Source organism: Paramisgurnus dabryanus, chromosome 5, assembly GCF_030506205.2.
Source record: "Paramisgurnus dabryanus chromosome 5, PD_genome_1.1, whole genome shotgun sequence".
NCBI classification, from domain to species: domain Eukaryota; kingdom Metazoa; phylum Chordata; class Actinopteri; order Cypriniformes; family Cobitidae; genus Paramisgurnus; species Paramisgurnus dabryanus.
Genome location: NC_133341.1, coordinates 8,621,770 through 8,634,723, shown reverse-complemented (window position 1 = coordinate 8,634,723; position 12,954 = coordinate 8,621,770). Strand labels below are relative to the sequence as shown.

The following is a 12,954-nucleotide window of genomic DNA, read 5'->3' as shown; positions in this document are numbered from 1 at the left end:
AGTTTATATGTAGGCAATACGTTTAGCTCATTTCTACTTAAATGGAGAAAGATTTGAATCTCCAAATCTATTGGCCAAGATTACATTTCAGTGACATATTTCAAACCAGCAATAAAATCTTCCAACAAAGGTATCATATATTTTGCTCCTAAAAGTCAGATTGCACTGAAAATAGGAAACATTCAGGCTGGTCCAGGTAATGTTACAGTACGTCCGTTTCAAAGTAAACAAACAGACGATGCCCTTTTATCACAAATATGATTGGCTGTTGTTTCTGAAAGGTGAAACTTACAGCCATTATGTTGAAAGAGTTGTCTGTCTCACCCCCCTACTGTATATCATCACTAGTATTCTCCATTGTAATAAGCTATGCTCTCAGCTGCTCTATCACCCACTCAGTAAGCAGCACACAGACCCGGTGTAACGTGAAGGTAACAAGATATTTTTTTATTCTGTAACACATGCAGTCAGATAAGTAGGTGAAAAGACAAAAAAAAGGATAATGACCTCTGTGCATAAGAAAGGACTGCAATTCTATTCATCCGAGGGCACACTCACATTATCCGAACCAAACCATGCCACAGCGCGATCGCCACCCCTCCCTACTCCCCCAGATGCACGCACTCACACTGTACTTTTATCGATCCGAGTCCGGGCGTGTGCAGCTCGGACATTCACGTAACCCAGCTGCTCGCATCAAAAGGTTTAAACGGAGGCAGATGAAGGTGAGTGGTCGTGCAACTGACGTCTTCACCTTTTGAATCGCGCTCAGGCTCGATTGCGCTCACACCACAGCCTTCCACGCCTGAGCCCAAGTGAACCGCGCTCCGGCACACCTCTGCAACCCGGCCGCGGCGCGATTAACCAATCCGCACCCGGGCGCAGTACAGAGTGATCACACTAGTCAAACAAACCAGGCTTTGGCGGTCAAATGCGCCCGAGCGCGGTTTGGTTTGGATAGTGTGAGTGCGCCCTAACAGTTAACGGATTTTTCTAAACCATGGCTGTTTTTGGCCTTTTTTCATTCCCCAGCTGAACTTATATTATCCCACAGTGTTTTCTTGTTGTTTGTGTATAGGACCATTCATTGAACCATTCACCTTAAGACCTATAAAGCAGTTTTTTATGCACAGTATGTAAATCTCTTTATTCCAGCTCTGTTTGAAATCCTGTAGCCTAACAATCACAGGAAAGAGTCGCCTTGGGGCTGTAAACAGTCAGATCTCTCTTAGACGGTGTAACAGACCTCTGTATTGTTGGCAGATGCAGTGGGGACAGTGAGAGGTGTGCACAGGGGCTGGAGTTTTTGGCTCTTGTGCTCAAATTCAGTATACAGGGTATTTCTGCAATGGTATCAGTAACTGAAATCTTGTGTTTTGCATACAGTTAGGGTTAGTCATGATATAGCACATGAATGCTTATTAGTGTTAGATCAGTTAGTGACATGTGAACAAAAATGACACCATTCATTTGATTTTGCTATATGCCATAACAGCACATGCACAGTTTTACAAGCTGGTACTAGCGGTCATGTCGAGAGATTTGTGGGAGGCTGTGGAATTGCTGACACATCTGGGCAGAATGTTTGTCTTGCCATTGTCATTTCATCTGTGTTGTCTTTAATTAAATCAACCTAAAGAGCTGGATGGACATTCGAGGAATGTAGACTTTTGGCCCATGTAAAGAAAGCATCAGATATCACAAATGTCATCATGCAGACAACTAAGAGAGCATTATATACTCCCACACCTCCACCTTGCTTTTAACAAATTACTATAGGCTCACTGTTTATCTACTGAGCAGATCTCTGACCCCAGCTGACCCTAAAAATTTATGAATTTGATCAACTCTATGCTTTTGGTCTAAGAATAAACTTTGTTAAGCCACACAACCTAATAGTCACTTTGTAAATGATTAACCAAAGCTTGCAAACAACAGCATAGTAGTGGCATTTAACTTGACTCACTTCAGCATAGTTTAACTTTGTTCAGTGTAGATGAATGCTTCTTACCTACTCAAACTTATTAGTTCCCAAACTGAGAATTAATCTCTCAAATTGGCTCTTATGCCAAATAAACATCATTAACCTCCTTAGACCTGAGCTTTGGTTTGGCTTGCATTTTAGATTTCTTCCAGCTTTTTGGACCAATATATAATGAACAAATATTTTTCTTTGAACATAAAGCAGTATAATTGTCCACGTTTGTGTACAACAGGTTCCAGTTACACGGAAAATGAGTGTCCCTTTAATTCTATCTCCCCTAGAGTTAAACGTTTGATTTTTACCTTTTTGGAATCCATTCAGCTGATCTCCGGGTCTGGCGGTACCACTTTTAGCAGAGCTTAGCATAATCCATTGAATCCGATTAGACCATTAGCATCGTGCTAAAAAATAACCAAATAGTTTTGATATTTTTTCTATATTTAAAACTTAAAACTCTTCTGTAGTTTCATACTAAGACCGACAGAAAAGTAAAAGTGCGATTTTTTTTTCTTTTTTTTTTTTTTTTAGGCAGATATGGCTAGGAATTATACTTTCATTCTGGCGTAATAATCAATGACTTTGCTGCCGTAACATGGCTGCAAAAGGCGCAATGATGTTATGCAGTGCCAGAAAATAGTCCGCTGCCATTGAAAGTTACTAAGGGGTTGCTGTGTAATATCATTGCATAATAACATTGAGTGTCCCTTAAATTATTATGTTGCAAATAACAAAAAAATTTGATGTCCACGTATGTGGACGGACCAGGTCTAGGAGGTTAAAATTGTTTCTTTCTCTGATTTTGGGATAATTATTAGAGGCATCGGCATGTTTGTTAGATGAAGGGCAGGGCCGTCCAGGTACATGGTTAAAGGGCCACTAAATGCAGCTGGACCTTTAAGGGCTAGGGCCCGGTTGCATAAAGCACCTTAAGTTTTTCCCTTAAGTATGACACTTAAGGGGTAAATTCCCCTAAACTAAGAAAATAATTTAAGGGTGTTGCATACAGTATAATTTCTTAAACGGTTCTCTTAGGTAAAAGTAATCATTAAGTGTTTCACGACAGCGACCCAGGTTTGTCGTTATAAAATACTATTGTTGCCATGGAGATGCAACAGAAAAAACTTAAGGGTTTTTTCTGCAACACCCTTAAGTTTAAGGGAGACATAAGGGTGAACTTAAGGGAAAATTACACTTAAGGTGCTTTATGCAACTGGGCCTAGGGCCTTATTTTATAATTTTGTTTTTAGCCCCATGAAGGCCCTACAGTAGCGGCATGTGTATACAGTTTTTCAGACTGCACTACAAGACATTCATTTAAAAGCTCTGGGAACATGGATGCAAATTGCAATAAGTGTAAAACTTTCAAAACGTGCCACAGGTTAACCTTTCAGCTGGTCACTGACTAACAACCAATACAGAGTGAAATTTCACCCAGATGTTCCAGTTATAGATTTTTTCAGGCTGTCACAGATAAACTGTGGTACAAAGTTTGTCTTTTATTCAGAGCCAAAGACACCACAACAAATTTCTTGCTTCTTTGCTCTTAGCTTTAGTAAACCATGAGGGGATATTATACTAACATAGTTTATTTAGAGATTAAATTTAAGTGTTCTGCAGGTATCTGTGTTTAGAAATAGTGGGATGGGGTGTGACTGTAGTAACCTTGACTAACTGTTCATGGTGGAAAAGCCAATATTTACCAAATGGTTTAAAGCACGGATGTCCTTTCAATCTTTGGCTGCATGCTGTAACAGCGTAAACTGGGAGACAGTCCAAGGTCAATTTTTAGCTATGCAGAAGATTCAGTGTTTGGATGCTCTCTGAAGGTAATTGCTGTAACTTTTATATTCCTTCTTTGGCACTGTGCCATTATCTAATCAGTGTTGTCATTATGTCATTTTCTTGCACCTTCAGAGTTATTAGTCACATAACAATGTGCCGCAGCTATGGTGTATGGCTTAGGTAGGTTTCTAATTGCTTGCTCCAGTTGCATTCTGAGCTGGCTGAGCAAATTGTACTATTGAAATGAATAGGAATGTTAACCAACATACTGTATACTGCAACAGATACAAACACAACACTTTGGGGCAGTTTCCCAGACAGGGTTTAGATTAATTCAGGACTAGGCCTTAGTTATAGTAGGACATTTAGGTGGTTTTTACAAACAATTACAAAAAAATACTGTAGAATATTGTGCACTGTGCATCTTCAGACAAAACAATGGTACTGATATATGTTAAGATATGTCAGTAAAAGGTGTTTTGAAATTAATGCAGCTCAAACATGCATTTTAGTCTGGGACTAGAATAAACCTTGCCAATATGTCATCTGTAACTTACCTTTATTACAATCCACCATAGGAGCTTATTCTGATTTGGCACTGTTATGGGTAACAGGTGATGCCACAGAAACATTTGCAGTGGGTTTTAATTTGCATGGTTGTCATCAGTTTGCTTCCAGGGAATGCACATATTGGTAAAATATTTACTTTAACTGCATTGTAAGTCACTTTTTTTCAATAAGTGCGTCTGCCAAATATACATTTGCCAAATGTAAATGTTGTGAATTGAATACTGGAAAATGGTGGGTCAGAGACCATTTAAAACATTCTCAAGTCTAACCTGCATTTTGATTGCTAGTGCAAGTCATCATACGTCATTGTCGACACCTGCAACCCGATGCTGCTTGCACAAATGGCATAAGTGATAGGGTTTCGTAGGAGGACAGGTTCCATTTTTAGGAGTTGTAGAGTTTAGTGAGGAAATGAGAGATATGCACAGGTTGTGGTCCTGTGTTTCACACACTTTTTTGGGGAACTGAGATTTTTCTAATTTTGAAATGCTTACATCTGAAATCATTATTAATAATAAATAAGCAATGCATCTCTCAGGGTCAGCTGTTCTGTTTAAAGGAGTGGTGAATCACATACTCAATTTTAACTTGATAATTGGTTATATAAGAGGTCATCATAGTTAAATGAACCTCCTGCAAGTTTCAGAACTGAAAACGTCCTTGCTACTGAAATATAACAGTTTTTGGCACCAAGCCAGTATTACAGCCGAGTGTGGAATTCGGAGAAATATGACGTCAAAGTAGAATTGAAGCACCTCCCCGAATCCAAATACAACGACCACTTTTGAATCCCCGCCCACAGCTTCGCGTGACACACGTGTGTCTCAACAATCAGTAAACATGTCTTTAAAGATTGCCAAATGTAACCAAAATGACTTATAAATACATTTTTTCTGAGAGACTTTAATTTTGACGCAGTGATCTGTTATGATAGAGTAACCATGGAAATGGAGTCTTGGGTTGTTGAAGAACCACGTGGGAACAACACAGAAGCTGAATACTTTAATTCGCAGGCTCGGAACATAACATTAGGAATGCGTGGATAAAGGTTGTTTTTGAAGAAGTTCCAGCTCGCGTGGGGAGTGTTTGATTAATTTGTGTACTGCGGATTCATTTGTAAAGAAGCAAGTCGATGCTGAGAGACTATGATTAAAAGCACCACTAATATTGGATCTGACAAAAATGACACAGCAGTATAACGTTACACAGTAAGTAAAACATTTTACTTTATTTAACTCTTTCACCGCCATTGACGAGATATCTCGTCAATTAAGAGAAAACGCTTCCCCGCCAATGACGAGATTTTCCGTCTTTCCGCAATACCCCTATTATCCACCAGGTGGCTATTATCCCTTCCGCAACTTTTTAAACCCGGAAGTATTGCCCTATGGCAAGCGGCTGCATGTCCGTGTCTGATTTAAAGATCGCTCTGAATGGGATCTCTATGAAAAGTCCGTCACAAAAATGGAATTATCTCTGCTTTTTGCTCAAAATGTGGTGTTTTTGCAGAAACCTACCCATTTTCAAAAGATGATTACAAATCAACCACTGAAGGTAGGATGAAAGTTTTTTTTGTTTGAAAGCAGAGGGTCTGTTCTTTCATTTGGTATATTGTATGTTTATATATTTAAAGAAGAACATTTTCTGGAAGGCATTGAACTTTGGTGAAAATCATGAAAAACGCTGGCGCTGGCTGGCAACTTTTTTTAAAAACGCTGGCGGTGATAGAGTTAAGTTACTGCGTTTCACTATTGCTCTGTTAGAAGAAATCGTTGATATGTCTGTTGTAACATCCGTGTCTTAACACGTATGTTTGACTGTTTTAATTGACTAAAAACATTAAATGATTAATAAAGGTACAACACTTAACAATACGACTGTAATATAACGATAGACATATACAAAGTTAGTGATAAGGAAGGACTTACCAGCCGCAATTTAGATTCTGATGCCCGCTTACTGTGTTGTATACGGTAATTTTAGGCAAGTTGCGTTTGAACGGTCTAACACTCAACAAAGCTTTTTTTTATCATATAACTGTGGTATGTAACGTTACGTGTATAAAAGAGCAACCTCACAAGCACAATAAGGATTCATTAAGTGCAGTTTAGATTCTGTGTTGTTTACAGTAATTTAGTCACGTCGAGTTTAAAGTTTTGTCTACTTTACTACGTATTGTCATTTAGGTGTATCATCTTAAGCACCCATAATCTTTTGTGGGTCAAACATATATGTGTTCGGCTGCTATTTTTACACATTAATGTTTTTAAAACATTTCCCCACATGTAATGACGGGGAATGAAGCTGTCCAATCATAGCAGTGGGCGTTTACGTCCAGGTCTTCAATGGGGCCTGCCCCTTCAAACGAAGCTTTTCTCCAGAGAGCCACTAATCCATGTTACAAAATAGCGTATTACTTATTGCTTTTAATGTTTTGGAATGTAAAAACCACGCGAACATCATAAGCCGACATCAGACAAAAGTATAAAACAATAAAATAGACAAATTCACCGCCCCTTTAAGATTCTGTGAAACAGTTTTCTTAAAGGTGCCAAAGAATGCATTGAAATAAAATGTTAAATTGTTCATTGATATTTACATAGAAGATATGTAACTTTATTAAGTGCAAAAATGATCCAGAAACATTTTTATTGTTAATTTAAACGTCCATTTACACGCTAGGATTTGTCCTTTGAATTAAATGGTCTATTTTTGGAAGGGTCATGAATTATAATATTGAGCTCTGAAAATACAGATTTTGAGGAACAACTAATTGTTTGGAGATTGTTAATAGATGTTTCTGAGTGGTAAGTTTGTGTGTTTTTTTTTTCAGTATGGACCTGCAAAACGTAACTGTAAAGTCAATAGTAGAACTTCAGCCTAAACACTTGCATATAGCATTAATTAGCATGTAGCACTAACTCAGCAGTCACAACTTTGTTTTTAGCATTTTAACAACTTTGTAATTAATTAAATGTGTAATTTAATGCTGGGGCGCACATCTCGACTGTATTGTCACAGTCTGTGTTATGTTGAGATTGGCCTGTTTTCCAGCAGTCTTTTGCATGCACGAGGAAACAAGCGTGTTTGAGGCCCACGATATGTCATTACCATGTACAGAACTCGCCTATGTAAATAAAAATGTTTTTATTCTATGGCACCTTTAATACAAACCAAGGAAATCCGGAACCAGTGAACTGTAGTTTGGTACATTATACATATTTTGTAAGGGTATCTTGATTGAAAAACAGCATTTAATTCATGTTTTATCATGCTGAGGATGAATATTTGATGGCCATGTTTCTGCAATATACTGCAGTCTAAATGATTTATTTAAATGTACACTGAATGGAGAGTTGTTATTTATTGATTCTGTGTCCAGTGTTTTTTTATTTTGGTAGTTTCTGAAGCAGCACAGTTTTTACCAGGCAAAAATCTATTTTAGCATGCTTCCTTACTTGTTAGGTAAGTTTTGCAGGTGCGAGCAGCTGAAACTTTGACATATTGATTTCAGATGGATGGAGGCTTGTCTGGAGGATCAACTGCCCCCTACCACAGAGCTCGAGAACAGTTTGCGGAATGGCGTCTACCTTGGCAAACTGGCCACGTTCTTTGCTCCCCAGTTGGTGTCGGAGAAGAAGATTTACGACAGGGACCAATCCCGTTATAAGGTACTGATTTACTGGTAGAAAATGATTTACTCACAATCCTCCTGTTCTACGATTGTGTGATGCAATACATACAAAACATACAAAAACTTTACATTACAGTATGTCACAGTATATTGTCAGGATGTGACTTCATACATCAAAGACATCCTCGCATCCTAAAAATGTCTTTCTCACGAAGCAAGAAGTACCTCATGGGTTTCATTTGCTCATTTACCTTACATGTTAATGTTTTTGTTGCATATATTTCAAGGATTATCAGTAAGGAACAGATTTATAATATAGATTGAAATCCAGTTTAAATGAAGCAGGAAAGTGCTCCTCTAATTGTTTGTTGTTGTGTGCACTCTTTCCTCAGCGCTCAGGACTACACTTCAGACATACAGATAACACTGTGCAGTGGCTAAGAGCCATGGAGTCTGTGGGTTTGCCAAAGGTGAGGCCCAAGTTTACACTGTCAGCCAATATATATACACACACACACACACACACACACACACACACACACACACACACACACACACACATGCAAACACACACAGACACATTTGCAATACCTCTTTGAAGGCAAAGTTACATTTTATTGCACTTTCACTCAAAGGAGCGACTTTCACCTCTGTGGAAAATTAACAGAATATAATCTAGGATGGCATGCAAGTTTTTCAGGCGGAATATCACAGGTGTTTTTCAAAATTATATCAAAATTAATATCAGTGAGGAATTTAAAGTAAAATATATGTTTTGCATTTATTTTTTATTTATAAAACCAAACATACAGTAAAAAGATAGAAATATTTATAGGCAGTACATTTTCAGGGTGTGGCATAATGTTAATTTTGGACCCTGGGATTGTTAATGTTTTATTTCTCATTGTCATACACTGAATGGGTAACAGGTGATAAATGTTTACCTATGGTTTAAGTTGTTAACTTTAATTAGTAACGGTTAACTTGATCTGTCAGTCAGAGTTTGCAGTACCCAACAGTAACTTTCACTCAAAGGCACAAAAACACAAACTGCCAGCAAGTATAAAGTGAAACCAGGTGCAATGTGCAGTGTGCTGTACTATGCAAAGCCACCGGAACAAAAGGCATCACGCTGACATAATTTAATTGCTGTTTCCGGTATTGTGTTGTCCCTTACCCAATCATATTATTAAAACAGGATATGACAGCTGCTTTGTAGAAAGTTAAAAATAAAATCTAGAACATTCTGATGTACAGCACCGTAGTTAAACAAACTAACAATAAGACCCTTAGTGCTACATGCTAAAGATGATTTCCTTGTAGTACTGTGGCATTTTTTTTTTTGCATAAGAACATGATGGTATGTTTCAAAGTATAATGCAATAACTCTATCATGGTACCACCACATACCAAGTTTTTTGTTGTGTTGGTGAGTGCTGTGTTAGGCTTTTTATGATTAAAAAATCTTCATTCATGTACCCACAGTTATAATGTGGTTTTCCTCTTTACAGATATTCTACCCTGAGACAACGGATGTATATGATCGCAAGAATATGCCCAAGGTGGTCTACTGCATACATGCACTAAGGTATGTCTCAAAGCTTCTCTCTATAGCCTACTGAAATAATTCATTTTCACAAAAAATCACTAAAGATTTATCAATACCTTTTTAGCACGTGCACAAGGCTTATTTACCTATAATCGGGTATTATAGCGTAAAAATATAAAACTGGTGGCTAGATTGTGGTAAAGGCTGCATGATCTCTGGTACAATAAAGCGTCTGCATGTATGACGGCTGCATTATCTTAGTGGCCATCTTCATAACAATTTAACCAGAGTGAAAGCAGACGTTTTCTGAGGTAACGATTCGGCTGGGGGCCTCCCTTGGTGCATCTACCCATCAGTCCTGCTGGTTCACTTCCTGCCTGTCTTACATCATTTCCTGTCACTGTTTCCTGACAGTTCCTGCCATTATGCTCCAGAGACAAACCTCTTTTCACATTTGCTCTGTTTTACATTCTGAACTACTGAACTGTGAAATCTGAGTTACAAAGTGTTAAGATATGACTTGCTGATCCTTCCTGTAAATACCTGCTTTGATAAAGAAAGCTCATGGGAAACCCTTTAGATAAGCAAACTACTTGTCAAGCTGACCAGCAATATGCTCTGTATAGGGCATCTAGGCAGTACAGTCTATGACAATTTAAAAAAAGTGACCCGTCCTGTAAAACAAAATCATACTACACAATTTGAAGATTGAAAATATAATCCCGATATCTTTAATATTGACAAGTAAGGCCATGTCAAAGATTGAAATTACTGTGAAATTAATAACTGAAATTAAACTTTAATGCAACTAATCTCATAATTAGATTAGGTGTGAATTTCCTAGACCTTTTTGTCTATCTCAAACCACTCGCGTGCTGCAAACCACTCAGAACATCTTAGTAACCACAAAGCAAGCTCTGGCAACCCCCTTTAACACTCCAGATAGCTTAACAGCAGTGTTTTGCACAAGGAAACCCCACTTACATTAACTCTGATGTAGAAATGCAGTTTACTCTGATAACATTTATTTACTTTTCATTATTTGAGAAGCTATGTGAAGGTTTTTTTTAAACTGTTCAAAACAATTAAGAAGGCCAGGTGACTTATTTATACCTTAATTTATGCAAATCTAAACATTTCCACGCCTGCAGACAGCGTGCACAGGGGAATGTGTCTAATGAGTGACCACAGGAAAGCTTCTTTTTCGGTAAATGATTTATAGTGCCTTCCTGCTCTCTCTTGTGTGTGGTGTATATATGTGGGTTGCCTGGCTTCCTCCCTCTGCCTTGCACACGCTCTTCCTTCCTGACCTAAGTTAACCCTTTTTGATAGCACTGGAGCTACAAGAAAAACTTCCCACAAGTAGCCTATATTATTACATTAAAGCAGTTGACATAAATGATTTTTGTTAACGATTGAGGAGCTCAGATGCAAAAGTTGCTAAAGGCCACCTCCGTCAAAAATGAGATAATGATATTAACCGTATGCTAATACGTGTTAAACATTCAGCAAATACTTTCGCTTCAAATCCTAATCCCGGCCTCAGGCCATTCAGAAATAGCGGTTGGTTGACAGAATCAATTACGAGTCTGAAAAAAGGTAATTCACAAGAAAACATGTCAGATACACACATTTTTTTATACTTCATTGTGTAGTTTTTTAGTGTGTGACAAATGAATACAGTCGAATACGTAGAATTTTTACCACTAGATGGCGCCAAAACACAATAAAATCAAATGACGTTGTTTAATGACGCTCTGAAGCAGCGTGGAATTATGGGATTTGTAGTCTTTAACTCAAACGCTGATGGCCATCAATCAGACGCAATGAGAAATCACGTTGATGGATAAGGTAATCAAGTCTTAAAAATGTTGCGTTTGATGACATCGTTTTATTTCATTATGTAAGGTTATATTTGATGTTCAAAACGAAATTGTTAGTCATAGCAGTATGAGTCCAAATTCGATGGTTAACACAGCGCAGAATTAAGTTTTCAATTTACAATCTACAATGATTTTTCACATAATGTATCGACAGTACAAATCTTATTGTGAAGTGTCTTAAAATGACCATTTATATTGCTGTACAATACCTCTTGATGTGCATATCGTCCGCGGGAAGACGCGCTGATTACAGTCTACATACTAATGCTGTGATCAATATAGTGGCATACGTTTTTTGAAGGGTTACGAATCAAAACAACTCACCCATCACGTAAAACACAAGCAGGATCAGAATCTCTGTCTAGATAAATGTTGTTGCGAAGCTCTCTCCATCCAGATAATGCAACACCAAATTGATCCTCATTCTTTCTCTCGTTTTGTTCCAAACTCTTCTTGGTCGTTTGGTTGGCCCGTACGCTTACGGGAGCTGTCTTTGCTGACACAACCAGCGGCAGACGGTAAAAAGTAATCCATAAGTCCATAAGCAAGCGCGTAGCCCGACAGGCGCTAATGCATAGTTCCGCATTTGTCCACGACATTGGCTGCGTCCGAAAACTCAAGGCAGTGACTTGTTGCCTCGCTGCCTCATGAGGCCATGACTTCGGAGGCACCGAAGGCATGAAGGCAGCGTGTTTGAAATATAAACAGAGAGCGCCTTTGTGATAACTAATCACATATTTGAAAACTAAAATACTAATTTCTCGCTAGAAATGCAATTAAAATGTGTAAAAAGTGAAATATACATTTATTTACACTAAATTTGTGCTCCAGTCGCTTCCTTGGCCGCCATTTTTTTTTTTTTTTTGAACTTTTTCCGTCAGTAAAGGCGGTGACAAAGTGTCACATGGATATTAACGTCATTGACAGGAGACTGCACTGCCCCGTGTCAATGTTTTGAATGGCAATTTTCTCACGATTTACAAGTAGTTGAAAACATTACAGATATTGATAGTAATCAGCTGTACAAAATATATAACACTGGCCTAGTGTTTTTTGGACATTTTAAAGCAAATATTTTACAAATTGCACCTTTAAACATAAATATAATAATATACAAGAGTTCACAGTTTAGAATAAAGCACATCAGGACAATGCCCTGATATTTCATTGGAGTTATTCATTACATAATACATATAGACACACTTTCTTTTTACTATTCAACTACATAGTAACTGCTTATAAAACATTTTTCCTTGAAATTTCATATTTGGTGTGCATTTTGTCTTAAAATCTTCTTGGTATGTTCCTATATCTGAAAGCAAATATTTGTCTGCATAGCACTGCTATCGATTTGCCACCAAACTATGAAATCAGGTCTCTTGTGACTCATCAGCTGTAGTGATTTACACATTTTACACATTTAACCTTTGCCCCTTCTGTAGTATAGAGGATAAATTCAAACTGACTGTGTCTGTCTCTTTCTGGTGGCTTGAGGGTCAAAGGAAAACAGGGCATGAAAACTTTATCTCACACATAGTGCATGACATTCTAA

At 37.9% G+C, this 12,954-nt stretch overlaps 1 protein-coding gene across 1 annotated transcript in view; it reads left to right on the top strand.

The window, feature by feature from the left end:
* Positions 1–12,954, top strand: part of iqgap2 (IQ motif containing GTPase activating protein 2) — a 59,634-nt gene that overhangs the window by 15,533 nt on the left and 31,147 nt on the right. Inside the window, exons 3-5 of the mRNA XM_065263065.2 lie at positions 7,851–8,007; positions 8,363–8,440; positions 9,482–9,558. Coding sequence (XP_065119137.1) covers positions 7,851–8,007; positions 8,363–8,440; positions 9,482–9,558 — 312 coding nt within the window. The remainder of the gene's footprint in view (positions 1–7,850; positions 8,008–8,362; positions 8,441–9,481; positions 9,559–12,954) is intronic.